We start from the raw sequence: 25,648 nt of genomic DNA, 5'->3' as shown, positions 1-25,648 counted from the left end.
CGGGAAACTCACTTGAGCTCCCTGGGTGAGCCGACCCTTAGTGATGCTGCCTAGGGGTGGAGCGAGCGAGGGGCGGGGTAGATGTCACTACGCCGCATCTCAGGCGCCTCCAGGCGGAAAAAAAAGTGCGACTTCTGGGGGGCGTGGCCACTGGGAGACGGGCGGCGGAAGCGGGGTGAGGCTTGCGGTGGCCGGCGTGGGATCGCAAAGCTATGAATGAGTACGGCCTCCCGGAAGTTGGGGGCGGAGCCTCCGTGTGAGGACCAGTCGCAGAGTAGCTGTCAAAACGGGCGCTGAAGCGAAAAGGGGGAAGATCCCAGCGCTTGGCGGCTGCCGGGAGCATCCTCTCTTCCGGGGATTGGGCCGGACCTGGTCCCGCCGGGGCCCTTTCCCTCTACAGTACCCAGGGAAAGAGACGGACGGGGCCACTGCAGACCAGAACCTTGATCCGGATGTGTGACCCCTCGGCGGGGCCACGTAGCCTTCGGCCCTTTCTTCCTCCTTTGTAAAGTGAGAGCAGTAAAAACCCGATGTAGGAGGAAGTCGGGACAAGCCGGAATGACTCAGAGGTGGGAGGAGGGGACGGTGAGGAAGGCGGCTTACCGTCCCCCACCTCCACCACCACTGCCTCGTGGCTGTTCAACAGAAAATGAAGTCACAGCTTCTGGCTCTAAGTGCCTTTATGGTGCCCGTGCACAGACTATATAGCAGGAACTTATAAAAAAAGCACATGGTGCCTGGGGCAGCAACCAAAAGGAGCAGGTCGGATATGGATTACCCGAAATCGGAATGTGAGTCTGGTATCAGAGGATACAAGGACTCCTCGATAGTTTTGTTAGTTTTATGGCTGATAAAGCTATGATCACATCTGTCAATAAAAATACCCATTTTCTGGAGGTACATGCTGACGGGGAAATTGACAATGTCTGTGAGTTGCTTTCAAACACATGATTGAGACCAAAGTTTTAGTTGTTGCTTTGTCTAAGAGATATAATGGTCGCTGATCTTTCTTCTCAGGCTTAGAGAATACTTTAAACACAGTATACAGTACTCTAAGAAATAGACCTCTGTGGGGAGGGTATCTTCCCTACCCCCACCTCTTAAAAGTATTATATCTAGAAAAGACATTGTACAAACTCCAAGCCTCACTCAGTGACAGCCCTGAGTGTGTGCGCTGTTAGAGCTTATCCTGGTTAATCATTTCTTTCCTGGATCTCATCAGTCATTTCCGGCGTTTTGCCACATGCAGGGCAAAAATCTATGGCAAATTTGAAAGGCCAAGTGTAAAGTAAAATTAAAATGTTACTAAGTGTATGTCTCCACCATCACCCCAATGGAGGTTTTCAACCTCCTCTTCAAGCTCTTTGAGGCCCAATAAGCAGTAAATGGGCTTATTTGGGCTTCCCTGGTGGCTCAGACGTAAAACGTCTGCTTGCAGCGCGGGAGACCGGGGTTCGATCCCTGCGTTAGGAATATCCCCTGGAGAAGGAAATGGCAACCCGCTCCAGTACTCTTGCCTGGAAAATTCCATGGACGGAGGAGCCTGGTGGGCTACAGTCCATGGGGTCGCAAAGAGTCGGACACAACTGAACGACTTCACTTTTAAAGCAGTAAATGAAGTCAGAGTTATTCAATCATTCTCTGAACTTTTTCTCTGAATCTTCGCTCAGTTTGCAATTTTAAAAACAGTCTACGTTGAGGACGAGATTTCAGGGGGAAACTTCACCAAAGACTCTCTCTCTCTGTTATCAGCTTGAAGGTTTACAATGGACTTCGTATTGTTCATGAATGACCTCATTTAGTCTTCTCATTTTATTAGAAAGCCCACAGCTTAGATATGGCTGCAAGCCCATTTCACCAGCGAGGGGACAACAGATGACGTGTCCAAGGGACACAGCCATTGCACCCCGGGGACCCTGTAGTTCCGCGGCCCTAACCGTTAGGCGGTCACCACCGGCCAGCCCCCTCCTTTGCCGGACCTCAGGAACCTGGCACCCCCACCCGGGTACACACACGTATCCAGATCGCCGCAGCCACATCTCCCTCACAGCCAGGGGCGTTTTATGGGCCTCCGTATCAAGCTCATCTGCAAAAACCATTTACGCGGAACCGAGAGCCGGGTTCCAGAGAGGTCTTCAGAGAGGTGGGGCTCCGCGGGGGTGGGGAATTCGCTCCCGCTCGCGGGCTGGCGGGCTCCAATCGCATTGCTTCATTCAATCCCAAACCGTCCCGGGGACGCGCGCGAGAGCTCGCGCGCCCGCTAGGGCGCACGGAGCGCGCAGGGGCTGCAGCCTTTGTGCGACTAGGCCCTCGGCGAGGCGGGCGGCGGCGCCCGCGGCCCCCCAGAGGCCTGGAAGGGGCAGGTGCCGGGGGGTCCCGGTAGGGCAGGGACTGGGGTCAGCCTGTGCTCCCGCGCTGCGCTTGAATCTGTGTGGGGTGGGCGGGGGCAGCCGGGATCCAGCCAATGGGGAAGTGTCCCCGCCCACTGGGCCGGGGCCCGGAGCTTTAAATATTTCCCAGCGGGTCCGTGCAGAGGCTCTCGGGACTCGCGCGCAGCCCCATCGCACTGACCTTCTCGCCACGATGCTCTCCGTCCGCGTCCCGCTCGCCACCATCGCTGACCCGCAGCAGCAGCAGCTCTCGCCCCTGAAGGGGCTCAGCCTAGCTGACAAGGAGAACACTGTGAGCGCCGCGGGGGGCGGGGGCAAGGCGGCGGGGTCCTGTGGGTGGGTCGGTGGGGGCGCGGGCAGGCCTCTGACCACGCGCCTCCCTGCAGCCCCCTTCCCTCAGCGGGACCCGCGTGCTGGCCAGCAAGACCGCGAGGAGGATCTTCCAGGAGCCCTCCGAGCCGGTGAGTAGGTGGGCTGCGGCGGGGGCGCCCGGCGAGGGGGCGCTGCAGGCAAGACGGTGCGGGCGGAGGCTGCTTGGCGCCAAAGCCTCATTGTCTGCTCTCAAACCCTACCCACCTCTCCCGGGCGCGCGCTGCTTTCCCGCCAAAGTCTGTTCCCTCCCCAACACCACTGCACTTCTGGACATTTCCTATTTCCCTATACTCCTATAGAATCCAAGTATGACAACCGACATATTCAGCCCCATGAAATTTCTGATCATTGGAGGTATTCTGCTTGAAAAAAAAAAAAATGACAGTTTCATGGTTCGCCCTATACTTAACTTTTTTTTTCCCTTACTTTTTCTCCCCCAACAGAACCCTAAGCTATCTGCCCCCAGTGTGGAGGACGAACCACTTCTGAGAGAAAACCCCCGCCGCTTTGTCATCTTTCCTATCGAATACCATGACATTTGGCAGATGTATAAGAAAGCTGAGGCTTCCTTTTGGACAGCTGAGGAGGTAATCAGATGCAGCAACTAGGAGACTTAAAAGACCCTTTGCCCATTGCCTCTCTAGAGGAAGACTCCAGCCGGGCCAGCTATAACATGTTTGAAATATGCTTTGCTGCCCTCCCTGTCCCTCTTTGGAATGGTTGTTCACTCAGGACGTGAGATGTTCAAATTGGCAGAATATGTGAGGAGTATATAAATCAGGTGGTGCTAGTAGACTTATTAAAGTTGAACAATTAGGCGTATGTGTGAGGGTCCTGCCGGCTTGAACCCTTTGTGAACTTTTGTATTTCAGGTGGACCTTTCCAAGGACATTCAGCACTGGGAAGCCCTGAAGCCTGAGGAGAGATATTTTATTTCCCATGTGCTGGCTTTCTTTGCAGCAAGTGATGGCATAGTAAATGAAAACTTGGTGAGTTCCCCCCATCTGCCCCCCTCCCCCAGAAAAAGTACCTTTATTCAAGATTTACGAGAGAACTAACAATTCTCCTTTTTGTCTTTTAAAATTTTGCACACTGAATGGGTATATATATATATATATATCTGTAAACCAGGGTTTATATTCTATGGCATTTTCTGTTCTATAGTGTACTTTGCAGTTATTTCTTCCTTATCGTATTTTTTCCCTCAACTGTAGAGAAACAACGTTAAGACAATATTAAGTGATAGTAATAGATCCAGAACCCTAGTAACTATCTATTTGCTCTCTTTTTTGTGGCTTTGCTGTTTTTTTTCTTTATAACTGGTCACATATATGTCTTGAGTGCATCCTCCTTGGAATGAATGAAAATGAATTACTGTGTCTAGCTTATAATGATACAAAAAAGGAAGTGTGAGGCAACCAGTGTTCATTGATTGAATTGCTGCTGGTAGATTTTCCTTAAACTGATCTTTGTGTTTTACCACTAGGTGGAGCGGTTTAGCCAAGAAGTTCAGATTACTGAGGCTCGTTGTTTCTATGGCTTCCAAATTGCCATGGAAAACATACATTCTGAAATGTATAGTCTCCTCATTGACACTTACATTAAAGATTCCAAAGAAAGGTGCGTATTTGGGTGGTGATATGCCAACATATTTAGGAATACTAGTTGTTACTTTTTGAAATTGTATAGGGATAGGAAAATGACTCTAAAATGAGCAAGTCAAAGAAATTCCTAGCACCCATGGTCATGTCTGCTCTTAAGAACAGGCCTAAATGCACTTTACTAGTCAGTTGTTAAAAACAGTTATAAGGTTACTCCATCCTTTTAGAGCTGGAAACATACTAATGAACATCCAATCTAATGCCTTCTGAAAAAACATTCCAAGAGACTGTCTGATGAGCTAAAACTTAGGTTTGATAGTTTTCACATCTGGCAAATCTGTCAACCTACAGTGTGAGGCTGGTGCAGGGTGGAGTGGGTAGAGGATGCAAAGTTGAAGATAAAACCAGCCTCGTAAGGGGCTTGCAACATAATATAGAACTAGGAATATAAGTGGAGGAATTACATAATAAATAGCACAGAGGCAGCAGTGAACCATGAAATTAATTCAGGCACACAGCAATTTGCCTGAAATGATAGTATATATTGGGGGATAACAGAGAAGAAATGTAAGTAGCGTAGGGACTATTTTACATTGTCAGGATTGACTGGAGAGGAGGGGAGCACTAGAAATAGGCGTTTGAGTAGTCTGGATACTAAGGTCAGCTTCAGGACAAGAGCCTGTGTAGAACAGAAGTGGTGAAGCTGAGGAATAGCCTTTTGTAGATGATGTGGAAGAAAGTGAAGAGGGAAAATGAGTGGTGACTTGGAAGGCCAGCAGGATGGAGGAAACTCTGCGGGTGTGGAGGGTGGGGTTGTAAAATGATTTGAACATGTTTGCAGACAGAAATGAAAAAAAGATAGTAAAGGTAGGGCATGATTGGAGTAGATTACCAGAAGGGAGGGATCAGAAAGGCCAGATGGTTGAGCTTTGAAAGCTAGGGAGAGGCAAGACCCAGGTTGACAAGGAAAGAGAATAAAAGGAGCCCAAGGTCTGATGAAAACAAGCTCACTGGGACAGGCTGGGGAATCTCTGGACTCCCAAAGTAGGCACAGGGAGGAAGAGGGTATGATCTGAACTTGAAACCAATCAATGCTCTTGATATAACAGACTGAGGTTGTGGGGCTCAGTATGAACTAATGAATACCTAAATTTTATTAACATAAACCAAATGGATTTTTGATATTTTTTCTAAAACATTGGAGGGAAAAGCAAGCTAGGAAAAAGGAAATATTTCAGTTTGAATCCCAAATTGGTCTTGGTCCCAGTGCTCTTACCTAGAAGCTGATACTAGAAGTCTTTGCTAGAATGAGTGATCATCTGTGTGTGCCTACCAGGGAATTTCTCTTCAATGCCATTGAGACGATGCCTTGTGTGAAGAAGAAGGCAGATTGGGCCTTGCGCTGGATTGGGGACAAAGAAGCTACATATGGTAAGGGACTTTGGCCCTACTTACCCCTGAGCTTCATTTTCTAAGTGATGTTACTGGTTTGTTCCTATGAACACAGGCAGATACTCACAGAAATATTTTGTTTTTACCTGTAGGAGAACGTGTGGTAGCCTTTGCTGCAGTGGAAGGTATCTTCTTTTCCGGTTCTTTTGCATCTATATTCTGGCTCAAGAAACGAGGACTGATGCCTGGCCTCACGTTTTCCAATGAACTTATTAGCAGAGATGAGGTGGGTCTAATTCAGATAATAGGCTGACCTACACCCCAAACACCTACAACCCCGTGTTCACTGAAGGGAACCCAAGATGTGAGATTGCCTTAAATGTACATTTAACATGTGGGTTCAACCAGAGGCATCTTGGCAGAGAATGAAATAATTTGCTGAAATTATTTTGCTCATGTTCTCAGTATACATAGGTATTTCCCTATGTATGGAATTTTTTTTTAGGGGAAGTAATATCATTTCTACCTGGTCTTCTGTGTGATCCTTCTGTACTTCAAAATTAGTTGGCGAACATCTCTGAATCCATTCAGGTCCAGTATGTCTTTGAATGCACTTGGATTAAAATGCCAAAGAGGAAAGTAAAGGTGCCCAGATGTTCTGTATAACTCCCATCAGCATTATTTGTGTGTGTGTGTTCTCAGTCATGTCTGACTCTGTGACCCTGTGGACTGTGTAGCACACCAGGCTTCTCTGTCCGTGAAATTTTGCAGGCAAGACTAGAGTGTTGCCATTCCCTTCTTCAGGGGATCTTCCTAACCCAGGGATCGAACCTGCATCTCCTGCATTGGCAGGTGAATTCTTTACCATTGAGCTGCCAGGGAAACCACTCCCAACATTCAGTTCAATTTAGTTCGGTTCAGTCGCTCAGTCACGTCCGACTCTTTGCGACCCCATGAATCGCAGCATGCCAGGCCTCCCTGAATGCACTAAGACTTGCAGACTTGATTCACTTGAAATTGCATTACTATTACTGATTTCCCAGACATTAGGTTATAGATCTAAAAACTAACCAGCCTATTCAGAGTTTTGCCTTTCCTGCTGGAAGTAGTGGTGGTGAATGTTAAAGCTCAGGGCTGTAGGAAGGAAGAACGCTGAGAAAAATTTTCTCCCACTCCTTGGCAACCACAGAGGAGTGAGGACCAGACCTGTCTCGTGGGGCCCGAGCCTGCCTAGGTGACACAGCAGTTGAGTCATCTTCCCCTTGACTTTTGAAATGTCTGACCACACAGGATGTCTTACAAGAATGCCAGTCTAACACAGTTTCCTCTTCCACATTAATGATAGAATTCTACTGCTCTGTTGGTGACTTTAAACCTTTTTCTTCTAGGGTTTGCACTGTGACTTTGCCTGCCTGATGTTCAAACACCTGTTGCACAAACCTTCGGAACAGAGAGTAAAGGAAATAATCGTCAATGCAGTTAGGATAGAACAGGTGGGTAACACGGGGAGGCCTTGTGCTTACTAGAAGACCTCTTAATGCTTCCGTTTTATTGAGAAGCTATGCTCTGGCCCCTAGGAGTTCCTTACGGAGGCCCTGCCTGTGAAGCTCATTGGGATGAATTGCACTTTGATGAAGCAGTACATCGAGTTTGTGGCAGATAGACTTATGCTGGAGCTGGGCTTTAGCAAGGTAAAGTATTGTGGGTAGCCCTCTGGTTCTTTCTGAAACTGGTGTTCTGTGCTTATGTTTTACTATGAACCTTTTCAGGTTTTCAAAGTAGAAAATCCATTTGACTTTATGGAAAATATTTCACTGGAGGGGAAGACTAACTTCTTTGAGAAGAGAGTAGGCGAGTATCAGAGAATGGGAGTGATGTCAAGTCCGACAGAGAATTCCTTTACCTTGGATGCCGACTTCTAAGTGACCTGAAGACATGCTCTTACCTTGCTGATTTTTTTTTTCCTTCTCATCAAAAAAGAAAAAAATCAGCCACTTGAACCATATCAACGAGCTACACCCTGAATTGTCCATCATGTTCACTAATGGCATCTTTAGCACTGTGTAGCTACCTCAAAATCAATCCTGTTAATGCTAGTGGGGTCACCTAGATGGAAAGTAGTCAAAAGCTACTCGGGTTCTTGAAAGATCTTGTCTGTGTTTGACTTTTGCAAGCAGGCTAGCTGAACAGGACTTAACTTTGGGTCTTAACAGCCACTTTCTTGGCCTCCAAGTGTAAGGAATCCAGCAAGTTTGATCCCAAAAGATTATAGAGTAACCGCCACAAGGCTGTAGGAAGACATCAGACTCACTGCTTCTGAGCAGATTTTAAAGTTTACTTATGATTTGTATATAAAACTGGCACTTTACATACAAATAAACATAGTTTGAACTGTCAGGGTAAAGGCTTGATTTTACCTAAATTTGTTGGTTTCTGCACCAAATATAAAAGTATTCTATTTACCAGTAGTGGGAGTCAATTCAAGATTTACTAGGTGACCAGAGTAGGTTAAGCCTATGTAAATTAAGCATGTTATTTTTCTTTTTTTCTTGAATGAATTGAATTGAAGCGCTTTTTGACTCAATCCTGTGCATGCCTAGGTATTAATATCAGCCAGGTGGTGCCCTCTAGAACACAGGTTGGTGTCCTGCTCTAGAGCCCAGGTTGAGTATCTCAGGATAAGAGATGAGAGATCTCTAGGAACTAAAGTTCAGATCCAGGCTCACTGTAGGTAACCTGGGTGTGCGGGAGGGGCTGTATCATTTAGTTTCTCAAATTGTATGTTCCTCAACTTGGCAAGTTAGTTTGAAAGGTCCTTGAAGAGTCTTAGCAGGGATCCAAGATATAATATTAACACTGTAAGTTGGTTTTGAAATCACCCCTGAACGAAAGGACCCAGCTATATAAGATCTTTCTCCTATTAAGTGGTAAAGGCAGGACTGAAATATCCCCTCCTAAAAGTTGAGTGTTTATTCTGATTTTGTGAAATTTGTAAGTAGGTACTGTTGACTTAACCATTTATACTCTTAAATTAGAAAAGTTTTATACTATCTATGTTTTTTAAATATTATATCTGTAGTTTATACTTTGAAATAATTACCCAATATTACTTTCCAGTTCATAATTGAGTAGTTATCGTTCAGTGCAATGACTTCTAGGATTTGCTTAAACCTTAGCATCATCTGCTGGCTTCTTAAATGGCAATAGAAAACTAGTGTTATGTGAATAATTAATACATGTTCCACTCAAATATTAATTTCAGAAAAGAAAGTATAAACTTAATTGGTATATTTAATAGGGCTGGTTTGAATTAATCTGCCTTTTTATTCCTTCCTCCAAAAAAGGCAAGATGTAACATGGAAGGAAATAAGTGACACGCATCAATCTTTTGGCTGTTTGTTAACACATTGTATTGTGTGTTGGCTGACCACTGACCTGTCCCATTGTCGGTTGTCTTCATTGTATAAATGGTAAAATAGTTGATTTAAAATTTTCTGTAATATGGGATCCTTCTCTATCTTAAATTATTGTTGTAAAGTTAATCCAGATTGTATGGTCCTTAAACTTAGGCAACACAAAAATAAACACTTTAGCTGGCATGGTCAGGTACAGGTGGAAGTTGGAAGCAAATTTTAAGATTCTACCTCCCATTAGCTGTGTGATACAAGCATTAACTTCCACCAACTAGGATCCGGTTTCTTCATTTAAAGGGAAACAGATTTTGTCTAAAACGTCTCAAAATCCTAATATTGAGTACTGCACAAGTGTTCAGTGATTTCAATAAAACTGTTCTTGTGTTAGTTCCTTGGTAACATTTGTGTTTCAATCCAGGAAGAAAAAACTAGAGAGTATTTCATAAATATTGCGTAGGGGTTCATGTGCTTTCTGCAGTTCTGGGGAGGGGGCTTTATTGTGGCTGTTCTAGCACAAGGTGTGGGAAACGGGTTCACTGGAAAGGTGATGCCCCAAAGCATCTGCCGAACTGCATGCGGGTTTGGAAAACCAGGAGCAAGGGAGTTGAACTTGGCTCACAGTCTCAGGCGAGCCCCCTCTTGGGGCCTGAGTCTCCTGGACGAGGGTTTTGCTTTGCTGGCCCCCATCAGACTGTCCCTCTTTTACAGACATTTGCTGTCTGTAAATGCCCTTTCCTGGGGCAATCCCACTTCCCTTCACCTGTTCATCCTTAAACTAACAAATTACTCATTGTGTCCCCACTGGTGATGTACAGTCATTCATTGAGCAAATGGCGGTCTCCCCGCCGGGCACTGTTCGGATGTCAGAGGTGGGCCAGAGGACAAAGTCGTCCCTGTGAGGTTTAGGTTTACCCCTCAGGAGGAAGCTGGGTGCCTAAGTAAATCCCAGTTAGATGAGAGTGCAGTTCTGGAGCCAAACCAGGGGAGACAGCCGTGGGGATGCTGGTCGGAGGGTAGCATTTAGGAGTGTAGAGACACTGCTTTCCCTGGTGGAGGCGGGTTTGGGATGAGCCTTCCCAACTGCTTTTTCTCTGCTTCACTGCACTGAGATTCCTTCCCTGTACTCCTATGAAGAATGTTCACTTAGGAGGCACAGATTTTAGCCACTTCCTGTCTTGGAGCTTGGGCTTCCCTCGAAGCTCGGTGGTAAAGAATCTGCCTGCCAATGCAGAACGTAGATTCAATCCCTGGGTGGGGAATCCCATGGATAGAGGAGCCTGGTGAGATAGTCCGAAAAGTCACAAGAGATAACTATCTTATCACACAGCCTCCAAGGATTACGCCCTTGGAGTGGCTGGTGGATGCCATTGAATTTGTGCTGGCATTTGGAGTGGGTAGAATTGTGTTCTATGTCCTGAAGGAGTCTCAGTGGAGAGCTTTGCCTTTTATCCCCAAAGCACCATGATACCTCCAGGCAGCTAGCTGTGCTCTAAGGACCATCAACTATACCTCCAAGCAGGCAGCCCGAGGTCATGTTTTTTCTTGCGACCCACCTATGGTGGCTGCCCGAGCCCTCAGATACACCCCCCATTGAGTTTACCTTGGGAGAGTCTGAAACATTTGACATTGGGATGGACTTTATATGGTTCAAACCAGTGGTTTTCAGTGCTGGTGGGCATTATAATCACTCATGGGCTTTAAAAAACCTGGTAACCTGGATCCCACTTTCGGTTTCACTGGATGTGCTTTCTGATTGGGCTCCAGATGTACTGAGTCCCAGCACTTATGTAGGAGGCCCATTTAGTCACTCCTGATCCCTGGGATTCTGCTCCCTTGGTGTGGCCCAGCCCGGCTGCCATTAACAGTGGTGGGAGCCTCCCCTTGCCTGCCAGGCATCGCCTGGCCTGTGATCCAGCCTGAGGACTGGCTTCTTGCAGAGATGGTATTTATAAGTGCCCTTTGGCCAGGGAGGGGCTTCCCTGATAGCTCAGTTGTAAAGAATCTGCCTGCAATGTGGGAGACCTGGGTTTGATTCCTGGGTTGGGAAGATATGCTGGAGAAGGGGTAGGGTACCCACTCCGGTATTCTTGGGCTTCCCTGGTGGCTCAGCTGGTGAAGAATCCACCTGCAACATGGGAGACCTGGGTTTGATCCCTGGGTCAAGAAGATCCCCTGGAGAAGGGAAAGGCTACCCACTCCAGCATTCTGGCCTGGAGAATTCCATGGACTGTACAGTCCATGGGGTCGCAGAGAGTCAGACACGACTGAGCGACTTTCACTTTCCCTTTCTGGCCAGGGAGCTGTTCAGTAGGATTAAGATCCTGATAATGTCTTAACTGCAGAGCAAGACAATCCCAGCTCCTCAGTGAGTGACCGCAGCTTTGAGGCCACACAATTGCATGGCTTGGCCCATTCAGACCAGCAAAGACTTTGCTTAGACCCTATCCACCCCATCCCCTTCTGTAGAGGGGGCTCCTCCTCCTGGTGTACTCTCAGCACAGTCATTCCCTGGAGTGGATTCAGTAACTACAACCACCTTGTTCAGTTGTGTCCAATCCCATGGACTGCAGCACACTGGGCTTCCCTGCCCTTCACTAGCTCTCGGAGTTTGCTCAAAATTCATGTCCATGAGTTTTAAGTTGATGATGCCTTCCAACCACCTCATCCTCTGTTGTCCTCTTCTCCTGCCTTCAGTCTTTCCCAGCATCAGTGTCTTTTCCAATGAGTTGACTCTTCACATCAGGTGGCCATAGTACTGGAACTTCAGCTTTAGCGTCAGAGTTTCCAATGAATATTCAAGATTGATTTCCTTTAGGATCGACTGGTTTGATCTTGCTGTCCAAGGGACTCAAGAGTTTGCTCCAACACTAGTTTGAAAGCAACAGTTCTTCAGCACACAGCCTTTATGGTCCAGTGCTCACACCTGTACATGCTGCTAAGTCACTTCAGTCGTGTCCGACTCTGTGCGATCCCATAGACGGCAGCCCACCAGGCTCCGCCGTCCCTGGGATTCTCCAAGCAAGAACACTGGAATGGGTTGCCATTTCCTTCTCCAATGCATGAAAGTGAAAAGTGAAAGTGAAGTCGCTCAGTCGTGTCCAACCCTCAGCGACACCTGTACATGACTACTGGACAAACCATAGTTTGGCTCTAAAGATTAAAGTGTGGCTCCAGCAAGATGGCGCCCGAAAACCCTCCTGCTTCAGACACCTCCCAGTGATAAACAAAAGTTAAATGGCTGCTGACTTCCTAAGAAAGGGAGATTCTCAGATGCTGGGAACAAAGACAGTGACCCTGGGAGACTGCTTGGAAGAGCCCCGTTGGTTTCTTTAAGGAACCAACAATTTCTCTTGTTGGTTCCTTAGAGAAATCAGGGTAAAGGACCAAACACCCTTGGGTTAGCTGGGAGGGGTTGATTGGCACTAGGGGAGGAGTTAGAATCAAAACATCTGCACAAAGCAGGACTTTGAAATAGAAATAATCTCACTAGCCCTGGGGAGAGGATGAGGGTGTTGATCTTTCTGGACTTTGAAAAAGGCAAAACCCTAGGTAGGCCTGCACCTCTCGGATTTGTGGTCTAGAAACATGGGAGAGGCATACCCCCAACCCAGCTGTGCATGGTTCCCACATAACAGAACATACAAGGAAGGGCTTCCCTGGCAGTCCAGTGGTTAAGAATCGGCCTTCCAATACAGGGAACGCGAGTTCGATCCCTGGTCTGGGGAACTAAGATCCCATCTGTGTCAGGGCAACTAAGCCTGTGTGCCACAGCTAGAGAGAAACTGGGGTATTGCAATTAAGACCCGATGGAGTCAAAGTTAAATAAAATACTATTTTTTAAAAAACAGTCAAAGAAACAAGCCACATGACTGTAGGAACAATGGGTATAAAAATCTCAAGAATGTGGATTAATAAGATAATAAGTACTCTTGCCTGGAGAATCCCTTGTACAGAGGAGCCCAGTGAGCTACAGTCCATGGGGTTGCAGAGTTGTACACGACTGAGCGACTGAAACACACGTGATCAAAGGAAAAAGTGAATCAAACCACAAAGAACAGAACTATAAATAAATAAATAACAGGCCGATTTTTAAAGAACCAGCTGGAATTTCTAAGAATACAACACTACTGGGATTCAAGGTGTGACCCATCACTGCTCGTGATGTGAGCAGGGCAAGTTTTGCAATTTGGCCACACTCACCTAGGGACAAGCCAGGTGAGGGGTTGAGGCCAGGCCTGTAGCAGGGGAAGAGACATAGGGGACTGCCCCTGCACACAGGCCAGTATGGAGACAGCAGGGCCCTCCAAGTTTGGGGGTTGGGGCTGAGTCTTCCTGGGTGTGGCCCTTGACCTGAGAGTTCAAGCTCTGCCTGAGACTTCCTGTGACCCAGAGAAGGCCTCTAACTCCGCACCCTCTGAATCGGCCCTCCTGGCTCTGCAAGATGGAATCTGCTTTAGGAGTGAGTAGAGCCTTGGAGAAGGCAATGGCAACCCACTCCAGTACTCTTGCCTGGAAAATCCCATGGGCGGAGGAGCCTGGTGGGCTGCCATCTCTGGGGTCGCACATAGTCGGACACGACTGAAGCGATTTAGCAGCAGCAGCAGCAGAGCCTTGGAAGGCTGGTTACCCTCTCCTTCCACCAGAGGCCACTGACGACCCTTGTTGCTCACAGTCAAAGTCTCGTGACCAGTCACCGTGGTCAGATGGCTTGAAAGGAGGATCTGGTTACTGCCAGCCAGAGCCAGGCTTAGGGCTTGCATTTAGTTTGGGCTAGCAGAGGCCCTGTTTTTCCCCCAGGCCTTGGGATTTAGGGTACCGAAGGTTTGGGGGTGCTGCAGCCACCTTTCAACCATGAAGCAGGCCTGTATTGACAGTGCATCACACACACGGGAAAAGAGAGCTGATTTTCAGTGTTCGTGACTTCATTTTCTGGATCCAGCCATGCCTGAAGTCCACACCCAACTATTCCTTTAAGTAAGCCAATGAGTTCACAACAGCCCTGAGTTCCTGTGATCCACAATCACCCTGGGGCAGGGAGAATTAGATCCATTTTACAGATATAGCCTTGAGGCACAGGGAGGTCACCTGCCTTGCTGGGAACCGCAGAGATAAACAGTGGCTGACCAGGACTGGAACTCACGTGTCCTGGCCCCATGGCCACACTCCATCCCTTTACCCCTTGGGAGTGATTGTTCTCCTTTATGAGAGGATGGGCACCCAGGCCATCATGCTGGTCCCAAGAAGCACTTCTGGAGCTGCTCCTGCTGCTCAGGGACCTTGCCAGGGGCCCGTGTCCTCGTCCTGCCTTCCCTGTGTACCTGGTGCGGTGGGCAGGCTGCACTCTGCCACTATGGGCCTGTGGCCCGCCTCCCTGTTTGTAAATCAGAGAAAGTCATCACCGGCCCAGGCTTTGGAGCCACCCTTGGCTGCCTTCTGCCTGAGTCCTGCAAATAGGCTCGCAGTGAGGTTGAGCACCAGGAAGGTTGAATCCCAGGTTTAGTAATGGGAGCAGTAACTGCCCTCAGGGGGTGGAAAATGGGAAGTTTCCAGTTGTTTCCAGAAGGTGCCTAGAAGCCTGGCTGCCTATGTGGTGTCTCGCTGTGCCTCCCCTTGGGGTGGAGAGCCTCTCCTGTGTGACCCCAGGGACCCGTGACCCCAGGGACCCCCGCCCCCACGATGCGCTCCTGCTTGGGAAGGCCTGCAGATGGGCGCCAGGGGGCCTCCCTCCTGTGAAGCCCGTTTCTATCACTGCAGTGACAGCAGCAGCAAAGACGATTTAGAAACTGTCACCGTGAGAATTAGGCGACTAGTCCTGGTGTGTTTTTCAAACAGCTTTACGGAGATACAATTTCAGTGGTTTTTAGGATAGTCACAGAGTTGGGTTAACACAACCCACTTTAGAAAGAGACCTTGTCCCCCATCAGCAGCCCCTCTCCACTTCCCCTCCGCCCCAGCCCCTGGGAACCAGTGATCAGCAGTTCTGTCTCCTTAGGTTTGATGTGACATAATTTTGAGACGCTTGGTAAACAGAAGTTATTAATGGAAGAGTTGAAGTGAAGTGAAGTGAAGTCACTCAGTCGTGTCCGACTCTTTGCGACCCCATAGACTGTAGCCTACCAGGCTCCTCTGTCCATGAGATTTTCCAGGCAATAGTATTGGAGTGGATTGCCATTTCCTTCTCCAATGGAAGAGTTACTGGATTTTATTTCTAAGACACATCACTTAGAATGTTAGAGGCAGCAAGGAGGGGATGGGTCTGCCTTGCAGAGAGAGATTTGATTTATATTTCAGAAAGCTCTTTTTCCCTTGGCACATTAGAAAAACATTTTGCATTAAAAAAAGATTCCTGACATTGCCCAGAAGGGGACTTGGCTGACTGAAATGCCGGGCAGGCTGGTGGACCTTCATTCCATCCCTCCCTGGTTCATCAAACATTAACCGAGCCCTCCTCCCTCTGCTGCGGGAGGGATGCACTGAAAGTCAGGGGTCAGAACACCAGGCCCTGGGGCCAAATCTAGTCTGATGCCTATTTTTTACAGACTCTGAGCTAAAAATGTTTAAAAAGGTATCAAAAGAATAAAATTTCATGATACATGGAAGTGATATGAAATCTACATCTCAGCACCCACTGGATGCTTCCTCCGGCACACGGCTACATGGCTTGTTTATGTACTGCGACAGAGGTTGTGCTGTGTGTGGAACCGAGATGTTTTCTCTCTAGCCCTTTCTAAAAAGTGTTTAATGACCTCTGAGTGAGGCAGGACCTTGCTCTTGAGGGATCCACGATCAAGTCAGGAAACGGGAAAGTGGTAGATGGTCAGTAATGGTCAGATGGAGCCAGCAAGTACCCACTCGGGAGCCGGTTAGTACATTTTCAGGAATTTTTTGAGTGTATTCACTTGCTTGGGCCACCACAACAAAGCACCCTTGACTGGATGGCTTGCACACAGACGTTTGCTTTCTCACAGTTTTGGGGGCTGGAAGTCCAAGATCAGGTTCTTGGCAGGTTTGGTTTCTCCTGAGATCTCTCTCCTTAGCTGGCAAATGACTACCTTCTCACCATGTGGTCCCGTGGTTGTCCCTCAATCTATGTGTGTGTTATTCTCTTCTTAAAAGGACACCAGTCAGATTGGATCAGGGTCCACCCTTAGGATCTCATGTAGCCTTCATTACTTCTGAGGTAATGGGGATTGGGACTTCAGCATATGAATTTTGGGTGAGGGGACTCAATTCAACCCATAGCACTGAGCATTGTTAATTACAAAAAAAAAATAGTTGTTAATTACAGCCATTTAAAAAAATTGTTGTTGTTTAGTTGCTAGGTCACGGCCAACTCTTTGCGACACCTTGGACTGCAGCATGCCAGGTTTCTCTGTCTTCCACGATCTCCTGGAGTTTGTTCAAATTCATGTCCATTGAGTTGGTGATGCCATCCAACCATCTCATCCTCTGTCACCCCCTTCTCCTTCTGCCTTCAGTCTTTCACAGCATCAGGGTCTTTTCCAATGAGTCAGCTCTTCACATCAGTAGCCAAAGTATTGGAGCTTCAGCTTCAGCATCAATCTATCCAATGAATATTCAAGGTTGATTTCCTTTAGGATTGACTGGTTTGATCTCCTTGCTGTCCAAGGGATTCTCAAGAGTCTTCTCCAGCATCACAGTTCGACCTTTGTTGGCAAAGTAAGGTTTCTACTTTTTAACGCACTGTCTAGGTCTGTCAGAGCTTTTCTTCCAAGGAGAAAGCATCTTTTAATTTCATGGCTGCAGTCACCATCTGCAGTGATTTTGGAGCCCAAGAAAATAAAATCTGCCACTGTTTCCACTTTTTCTCCATCTATTTGCCATGAAGGGATAGGACCAGATGATATGATCTTTTTTAATGTCGAGTTTTCAGCCAGCTTTGTCACTCTTTCACCTTCGTTGAGAGGCTCTTTAGTTTCTCTTTGCTTTCTGCCATTACAGTGGTATCATCTGCGTATCTGAGGTTGTTGATATTTCTCCCGGCAATCTTGATTCCATTGTGATTCATCCAACCAAGCATTTCGAATGATACAGTCTGCTGCTAGTGATAAAGATCCCACCTGCCAGTGCAGGAGGCATAAGAGACTCAGGTTCAATCCCAGGGTCAGGAAGATCCCCTGGAGGAGGTCATGGCAACCACTCCAATATTCTTGCCTGGAGCATCCTATGGACAGTGGAGCCTGGTGGGCTACAGTCTGTAGGGTCGCAGAGTTGGTACAATTGAAGTGACTTAGCATGTACTCACGCACTGTGCACATAAGTAAGCAGGGTGACAGTATACAGCCTTGACATACTTTCTTCTCAATTTTGAACCAGTCTGTTGTTCCATGTTTGGTTCTAACTGTTGCTTCTTAATCTGCATACAGGTTTCTCAGGAGGCAGGTAAGGTGTTCTGGTATTCCCATCCCTAAGAATTTTCCACAGTTGGTTGTGATTCACATAGTCAAAGCCTTTAGCATAGTCAGTGAAGCCAGAAGTATGTGTTTTTCTGGAATTTCCTTGTCTTTTCTATGATCCAGTGGATTACAATTTGGTTTCTGGTTCCTCTGCCCTTTCTAAATCCAGCTTGAACATCTGGAAGGTCACGGTTCACGTACTATTAAAGCCTAGCTTGAAGGATTTTGAGCATTACCTTGCTAGTTTGTGAAATGAGCACAATTGTATGGTAGTTTGAACATTCTTTGGCATTGCCTTTCAGATTAGAATGAAAACAGACCTTTTGCAGTCCTGTGGCCACTGCTGAGTTTTCCAAATTTGCTGGCATATTGAGTACAGCACTTTCACAGCATCATCTTTTAGGATTTGAAATAGCTCAGCTGGAATTCCATCACCTCCACTAGCTTTGTTCGTAGTGATGCTGACTAAGTCTCACTTGACTTCACACTCCAGGATGTCTGACTCTAGATGAGTGACCACACCATTGTGATTATCTGGGTCATTAAGACCTTTTTTATACAGTTCTGTGTATTCTTGCCACCTTTTCTTAATTTCATCTGCTTTGGTTAGGTCCTTGCCATTTCTGTCCTTTATTGTGCTCATCTTCACAAAAAAGTTTCCCTTAGTATCTACAATTTTCTTGAAGGGATCTCTCGTCTTTTCCATTCTCTTGTTTTCTCTATTTCTTTGCATTGTTCCCTTAAGAAGGCTTTCTTATCTCTCCTTGCTATTCTTTGCAACTCTGCATTTAGATGGGTATATCTTTCCCTTTCTCCTTTGCCTTTTGCTTCTCTTCTTTTCTCAGCTATTTGTAAGGCCTCCTCAGACAACCACTTTGCCCTCTTGCCTTTCTACTAAAAATTAAATTACATAAACTTGCAATTAAATAAATTATATTAAAGAGAAGCATGATCAATATTCAAAAGTCTATCTTAATACATGTTACTATCATTTTCTGTGCGTCTCGGGCTCTCTACATTTGTTGCATGTTACTGGGCATCTCTCCAATTCCATGACCTGTGACATCACTTTGGTAGCTCAGAATCAGCTTTTGGATTTGATACATGCTGCAATTCAGGGTCCCCTCCCATAGAGCCAGTTGTGACCTCTGCCGGCACAGCAATGACAAAGGATGCTGAGCGTTGAGGCAGCGGTCACCCCAGGCCTTGTGTGAGTCTGGGGGTGAGGGGTGATGGCAGAGGTGGTGCATGAACCACCTGGTGGGAGAAAAGAGAGGAGTCTGAAGGGGCGGGGCAGGCCCTGGAGCGCCAGGCTAAGGGGGGGTCTACTTGCCCTGGCGGCCAGGTCACGGGGAGCCATGGAAAGATATGGAGCCAGCTGCAGGGGGACAGACCAGGGTGGCGAGGGGGTTGCTGCCTGTCAGTGGGTTTGTGGTTGTGCCTGTGAGTGAAGTGTGGATGCAGGGCTCCGTGACTTGCTTCCTCCGTGTCCTCTGCAGGTAGAAGGCCTCCACGGACACCAGCTGACAGGCTACACCCTTCCATTCATTCCGAAATCTCTTAACAGGGAACTCAGCCTCTCATCTTCAAGTCGAGCTGGAGCTGGAAATTGCCTAAATGTCAAGCAGAAGGGGAATGGTTAAAATAAATCACGGGGTATGGACCCAGTGGAGTAATAACTAGTCATTACACATGGTAAATATGAAGGCTATGTTGCAACGCAGGAAGCTGGTTCCAGAGTAATGGGAGATGAAGGAGCTGAACAGAAAATTATATGTGCCTGGTGGTTACAGTGACATAAGTGATCTAGAAATATGGGTCCATCTGGATAAAGACAGGGTATCACAAATGGAGAAGTGAAATCAGAGTGGTGGGAGGGAGAGCCGTTTGGCTTTCTATTCTGCGTTTCTGCTTTAGTTTTCGATTGAAGAGCAGTTGCAGCAAGGAAGGGCTGCATCCATCAGGCGGATGGCTGTTCTGGCCCCCAAGGAGCTCAGGGCAGAGGGCCCAGCCCCAGAGCTGTGGCAGGAAGTGCTGGCCGTGTGGAGGCTGAGGACCCCAGGCTGCCGCTTGCTGGGCTGCGTTGGTGACTCCTGTGTGTACCCTCTCCTCTGCTATGGGCTTTCGATGCTGCTCAGAAGGTTCTGGATCTGGCTGGAACCCGGGAGCCTGCTGCTCTGTCACAAGGGCTGGCTGGGGGAGGGTTGGGGATGCTCTGAAGCCTCTTTCAGTTGAGAGAACTGAGCCCAGCTAGGTCCCCCTCCGCTGTGTGCAGACTGACCTCACAGCAGTTCAGTCTGCAGATGGCAGAGCCTGACTTCAGGCGGCGCCCTCTGTCTCCACCACCCCCACTGGGTCCCCCTCAGGGCTTCAGACAGCTGGTGCCAGCCAGCCATGCTCTGCGATGCCCTTTGTGGGCTGTGCTAGGATGGCGTTCCTTTGCTCATAGGGCCTCCCTGTGGTCACTGCCAGCCCCTTCTGGGCAGGACCCATCTCCTTCACATCCCTGGTTGCTGCCAGCAGAGGCAGCGAGAAGATAGATCATGACGTGGCTGAATGGGGGGACCCCGGGGTCCGGGAGCACTGAGTTAGGGTTCTGTGATCCAAGGTCACAGAGAGGGAGTGTGATCGTCTCCGGAGAGGGGGGCGTAGGGGGCCAGGGATGAGCCCCCTCCATGCACCTGGGAAGGATAGAGCAGAAGGGAGTCAGGGAGCTAGTCAGTCCAGGGTCAGAAACACTGAGCCCAGGCGAGGCAGACCTAGCCGTCCGGAGGAGGGGTGAGGCCTGGGGCCGGGAGGCCATTAATCCCAGCCCTGCTGTGTACCCTTGCTGGTCCAGGCACCGGGGAGACCGGGCCCTGGCACAGAGCGTGTGCTGGTAGGGAGACAGAAAGCCCGCTGATCCGGGGCTCGCTGCTCTGCCGTACGTCCGGCGGTGGCTGCGCTCTGGACAAGACCAGGGCAGGAGGGGGCACCAGGAAGGCAGTGTGCTCTTTGCGGTGTGTGGTCAGCAAAGGGCTCTCTCCCAGGAACTGGAGGAGGGGTTGGGGGACACAGCACGCGTTAAGGGGAGGAAGCACGTTTCCGGTGGCCTCCAGACAAGTGCCAAGACCCTGTGGCAGGAACCTCCATTGTCTTTGCGCGGTCAGAGCAGAACGAGGGGTGGGAGATGGGGCCAGGTCAGTGGGCAGGGTGGGGGGGTGTCTGTGCGTGGAGGGTTGCGTGGGGCCTTGCAAGCCCGGGGAAAGAGTTTGGCTTTTGTTCTCTGTTATGGGATGAGGAGTGTGGGGAGTTTGGGATCAGTCTTCCATTGTCAGAGGAGCACTCTTGTTTCTTTGTGTGTCAGCCATCGGCTGGGATGTCCTGGTGGAGGCCAGAGTCCCATTCAGAGGTAGTCGCAGGTGCCCAGGTGACGCGATGTGACCTGCTTGGGTGGGGAGGGCAGCAGAGGGGTGGTGGGCGCGGCCATGTCCTGTCTGGATTTTGAAGACAAAGCAGATGGGATTAGCTCCGGGGCTGCCTGTTGTGGTGTGAGCCAGGAGTCAGAGGAAGTAGCCAGAGCAGGGCGCCCGGAGGGACACACGAGAGGCCTGTCCTGGGCAGGTTACCTTTGAGGTGCCTACTGGGTCACAAGCAGGTGGCTTCCCTGGTGGCTTAGTGGTAAAAAGTCTGCCTGCAATGCAGGAGAGACAGGTTCGATCCCTGGGTCAGGAAGATCCCCTGGAGGAGGAAATGGCAACCCACTCCAGTATTCTTGCCTGGAGAATGCCTATGGACAGAGGAGCCTGGTGGGTTACAGTCCATGGGGTTGCAAGTGACTTAGCACACGCACAAGCAGGAGCTGGACTGGCAGGTGAGAAGCTGGCACTGGAGTTCAGGGAGGAGGCCTGACTAAGCTGGAGACAGCTCTTTGGGGGGCTTTGATGGGTAGGTGGGACCTGAAGTCAGGAAGCAGGTGTAGACGAAGGGAGAGGAGGTTGAGGGCTGCCCCATGAGGCTGGAAAAGGGGGCAAAGGAGGAGGGCAGCTGGGGCAGCTGGGGGAGGCCGGGGGACAAGGGACACAGCAGGTTGCAGGAGGAGGGGTGTGGCTGGCAGAGGGCGAGGGGGACATGCCAGGTCCCCAGGGCAGAGGGGCGGGCGGCTACAGGCCCTGAAGGCCTCCACCTGCTCCCTGGGGTGCTTTCATGCTTCCCCTCTCTGTGGGTACCCCTGACTATTGCTGGGGGGCAGGAGTGAGTCTGTCCCCCGCACAGGGCACCTCTGCCCCAACCTGGCCCAGGCCCAGCCCTCCGGGTCCCACCAGCCTCTGCTATTCGATGTGTGGTCAGCAGGGCTGCATGGCTTGTGGACACTGGGTCTCCACGCGTTTTCCCCCTGCCCCGTGGGCCCCTGCTTGTCTGGAGACTCAAGAATCCGCGTTCCTAGGAAGCGAGTGGTTTGGGCCCGAGTGGTCTCACCTGGGGCGGGAGGGCTGCGGGTAGGACAGAGGGAGGGTGGGCAGGGTTGGCTTTCGTGACCTGTTGCCAGCACTGCCAGGGCACCAGGCAGGGGTTGGGTCGGGGTTTGGGCCCCCAGGAGGTTTCCCAGGCCCTGGGCTGGGTTTCTTTGTCCTTCCTGGATCTTGTCCTTGGAGGGGCGACATCCCTTCCTGTCCGCCGGCTCACCTCTCCCTGCTCTGCCCATCCAGCCCTCTGCAGTTTCCACCATCTTCCCCACACCCCCATCCCTGCCTCAGTTTCCCCTGCAGTCTGGCTTCTTCCCCACCTCATCCCCGACACTATGTGGGCCGAGACACTGGGCCTTTGCTTTCTTTTCCCTAACATTGATACATCACGTCGCTCAGCTGGTGAAGAATCCGCCCACAATGCAGGAGACCTGGGTTCAATTCCTGGGTCAGCAAGATATACTGGAGAAGGGATAGGCCACCCACTCCAGTATTGTTGGGCTTCCCTGGTGGCTCAGCTGGTGAAAGAATCCGCCTACAATGCTGGAGACCTGGGTTCGATCCCTGGGTTGGGAAGATCCCCTGAAGAACGGAACGGCTATCCACTCCAGTATTCGGGACTGGAGAATTCCATGGACTGTATAGTCCATGGGGTCTCAAAGGGTCGGACACGGCTGAGCGACTTTCACACACTATTCCAAGCACTTTTCATATACTGATTCACTCGCTCCTCACAACATCCCTTTACAAGCGAGGGAATGGAGGCCCAGAAAGGTTAAGTCACTTCCCAAAGGTCAGTTCAGTCAGTCATAACTTTCCTCCCAAGGAGTAAGTGTATTTTAATTTTATGGCTGCAGTCACCATCAGCAGTGATTTTGGAGCCCCCAGAAATAAAGTCTGCCACTGTTTCCACTGTTTCCCCATCTATTTGCCATAAAGTGATGGGACCGGATGCCAAGATCCTAGCTTTCTGAATGCTGAGTGTTAAGCCAGCTTTTTCCGGAAGGTCACTCACACACAGCCATTCAAGGGAGGAGCTGGCATTTGAGCCTGGGGCCGCCCAGCGCAGTGGCTCTGAACTTTCAGGTCTGTCGTGTGCTGCCCCCTTGTGGCCCCTTCAATTCTCACCTGTGTCCTCTGGGCTGTGCTCTGGGGGCCCCTTCTCGGTGCCCTTTGCCTCCTCCACCCGACCCCTCCCCGTGCTCTCTCCTGTCTCTCCTGCAGGGTTTTTCCCCAGGCCGTCTGCACGCCCGTCTGTGGAGTTGCAACTCTCCAGACCTAACGTGCAAGTGGACATCTCCGCTTGGGCGTTTCACTGCCACTCCCCAAGTTACATCCCCAAGATGCTCACCATCTGCAGCTTCCTCACCCTACGAACTCCCAACTCTCCAGGTCAGAGATCCAAGCTGCTGGAGCGGCTCTTCCTGCTGTGGCCAGGAGGGGGAGCCTTCCCCGCCACCGTCTCCCTCATCTGCACCCTCGTCAGTACCGTCCTGGGCAATCAGTCCCAGAGGCTTCCAGGCAGCCCCTCCTAGTGGAGATCCCAGCCATCCCTCCCGGGTTATGGCCGCACTCATGCTCACGGTTCCCCCACTCCCAGTTCAGTTCAGTTCAGTCGCTCAATCGTGTCTGACTCTTTGCAACCACATGAACGCCAGGCCTCCCTGTCCATCACCAACTCCCGGAGTCTACCCAAACCCATGTGCATTGAGTCGGTGATGCCATCCAACCATCTCATCCTCTGTTGTCCCCTTCTTCTCCTGCCTTCAATCTTTCCCAGCATCAGGGTCTTTTCAAATGAATCAGTTCTTCACATCAGGTGGCCAAAGTACTGGAGCTTCAGCTTCAGCATCAGTCCTTCCAATGAATATTCAGAACTGATTTCCTTTAGGATTGGCTGGTTGGATCTCCTTGCAGTCCAAGGGACTCTCAAGAGTCTTCTCCAACACCACAGTTCAGAAGAATTAATTCTTTAGCACTCAGCTTTCTTTATAGTCCAAATCTCACATCCATCCATGACTACTGGAAAAACCATAGCCTTGACCAGACGGACCTTTGTTGGCAAAGTAATGTCTCTGCTTTTTAATACGCTGTCTAGGTTGGTCATAACTTTCCTTCCAAGGAGTAAGCATCTTTTTATTTCATGGCTGCAATCACCATCTGCAGTGATTTTGGAGCCGCCCAAAAAATAGTCTTCCCCCGCTCTGCCCTCCTCCAATTGGTTTTCCACGTAGCCTCCAGGTGATCTGTTAGAAAGCTGATCAAAGGATGGGCCTCCCTCACCCTCGCACTGCCGGAGCCCAGGTGCCCGCTGGCTTCACCCCATCTGACCAGCACCGAGCCTCAGGGCTTCTGGACCTCAGCACCTGTCCAGCAGGTCACTTTCCCATGGTGCTACTCAGACACCGTGGGGCTGGGCTCGGGGTTGCCTCTGTGTGCCTGTGGCTCTGAGTGTTTATAATACAGAATGGTACCTGTCTGTCCCTTTCTTGACCCTCCCTCCAATCCCTCGGGTAGTGAGTGCCCTGAGGGCAGGGATGGGGGCCATGTGCCCTGGTACCACCAGACATCACTGGGCGTAGGCCTGGCGTTCTGGATTCTCTCCAATGTTTGTTGAATGAGTGAATGAGAGAGTGAGTGACTGACCTGGGGGAATTGCTGTCTGTGACTCAGTAGCGGGGGAGAGTTGGGGGGCACACAGTAGGGGTTAAGTGAGATAATGATTGGGTCTCTTTCTCCGCACCGTCCCCCCTCATGAGTGCTGAGTGCTAAGTCACTTCAATCATGTCCAACTCTGTGCGACCCCATGAACTATAGCCCGCCAGGCTCCTCTGTCCATGGGATTCTCCAGGCCAGAATACTGGAGTGGGTTTCCAGGCCCTCTTCCGGGGGATCTTTCCGACCCAGGGATCAAACCCGCATCTCTTATGTCTCTTGCATTGGCAGGTGGGTTCTGTACCACTAGTGCCACTTGGGAAGCCCATCTCCCCGCTTACCCTCGGGGCTAACCTGCATCCTCAGATGCTGTAGATGTTTCTGCATCCCTCCCTTGCACTCACAGGGCCTTCTGGAGACTGTCCTGTGAGCAGAGCTTCAAGCCTTTAGAGCCAGGGACCTGAACTTCCTTCCGCAGGTGTCCTCAAGCTCCTTGGCCGTGCACCCTTCTGAGGACTCAGAAAGAATGCAGACCAGCCAGCGTTTGAGACCTTGGGTTCAGGGCTCAGTGACCAGTGGTTAACGTTCAGTTTCTTTTTTAGAATAAATTTATTTATTTTTAGCTGTGCTGGGTCTTCGTTGCTGTGGGGGCTTTTCTCTAGGACTGGTGAGCAGGGGACTACTCTCTAGTTGCCGTGCAGGGGCTTCTCGTTGAGGTGGCTTCTCTCGTTGTGGAGCCTGGGGGGCGGTAGGATGCGCAGGCTTCAGTAGTTGCAAAACGCAGGTGGGTTCAGTCATCGCAGTTCCTGGGCTCTGGAGCACAGGCTCAGTAGTTTTGGCGCACTGTTGCTCCGTGGCACGTGGGATCTTCCCAGATCAGGGATCCAACCCATGTCCCCTACATCGGCAGGTGGATTCCTGTCCACTGTACCACCAGGGAAGTCCTCAGTTTATTTCTTTTTC

At 49.8% G+C, this 25,648-nt stretch overlaps 1 protein-coding gene across 1 annotated transcript; it reads left to right on the top strand.

The window, feature by feature from the left end:
- The first annotated feature begins 2,485 nt into the window (after positions 1-2,485).
- RRM2 (ribonucleotide reductase regulatory subunit M2) lies at positions 2,486-9,558 on the top strand. Its single transcript, XM_040224936.1, has 10 exons — positions 2,486-2,682; positions 2,777-2,851; positions 3,206-3,349; positions 3,635-3,751; positions 4,249-4,382; positions 5,700-5,794; positions 5,908-6,041; positions 7,144-7,248; positions 7,333-7,446; positions 7,525-9,558. The coding sequence occupies exons 1-10, from the start codon at positions 2,584-2,586 to the stop codon at positions 7,675-7,677; spliced, it is 1,170 nt and encodes a 389-aa protein (XP_040080870.1). The 5' UTR covers positions 2,486-2,583; the 3' UTR covers positions 7,678-9,558.
- The last annotated feature ends 16,090 nt before the right edge of the window (positions 9,559-25,648 follow it).

The sequence above is a fragment of the Oryx dammah genome, unplaced genomic scaffold, assembly GCF_014754425.2.
Source record: "Oryx dammah isolate SB20612 unplaced genomic scaffold, SCBI_Odam_1.1 HiC_scaffold_25, whole genome shotgun sequence".
Taxonomy (NCBI): domain Eukaryota; kingdom Metazoa; phylum Chordata; class Mammalia; order Artiodactyla; family Bovidae; genus Oryx; species Oryx dammah.
The sequence above is the reverse complement of the archived record's forward strand: the minus strand, read 5'-3'. Positions and strand labels throughout refer to the sequence as shown.

What these genes read in the sequence shown, in the direction of transcription:
- RRM2 (XM_040224936.1), top strand. Translation starts at nt 2,584, where the DNA reads ATGCTCTCCGTCCGCGTCCCGCTCGCCACCATCGCTGACCCGCAGCAG. An exon ending in ATTAAAGATTCCAAAGAAAG is followed by an intron (nt 4,383 to 5,699) that starts GTGCGTATTTGG and finishes TGTGCCTACCAG; the next exon opens with GGAATTTCTCTTCAATGCCA. An exon ending in ATGCAGTTAGGATAGAACAG is followed by an intron (nt 7,249 to 7,332) that starts GTGGGTAACACG and finishes TCTGGCCCCTAG; the next exon opens with GAGTTCCTTACGGAGGCCCT.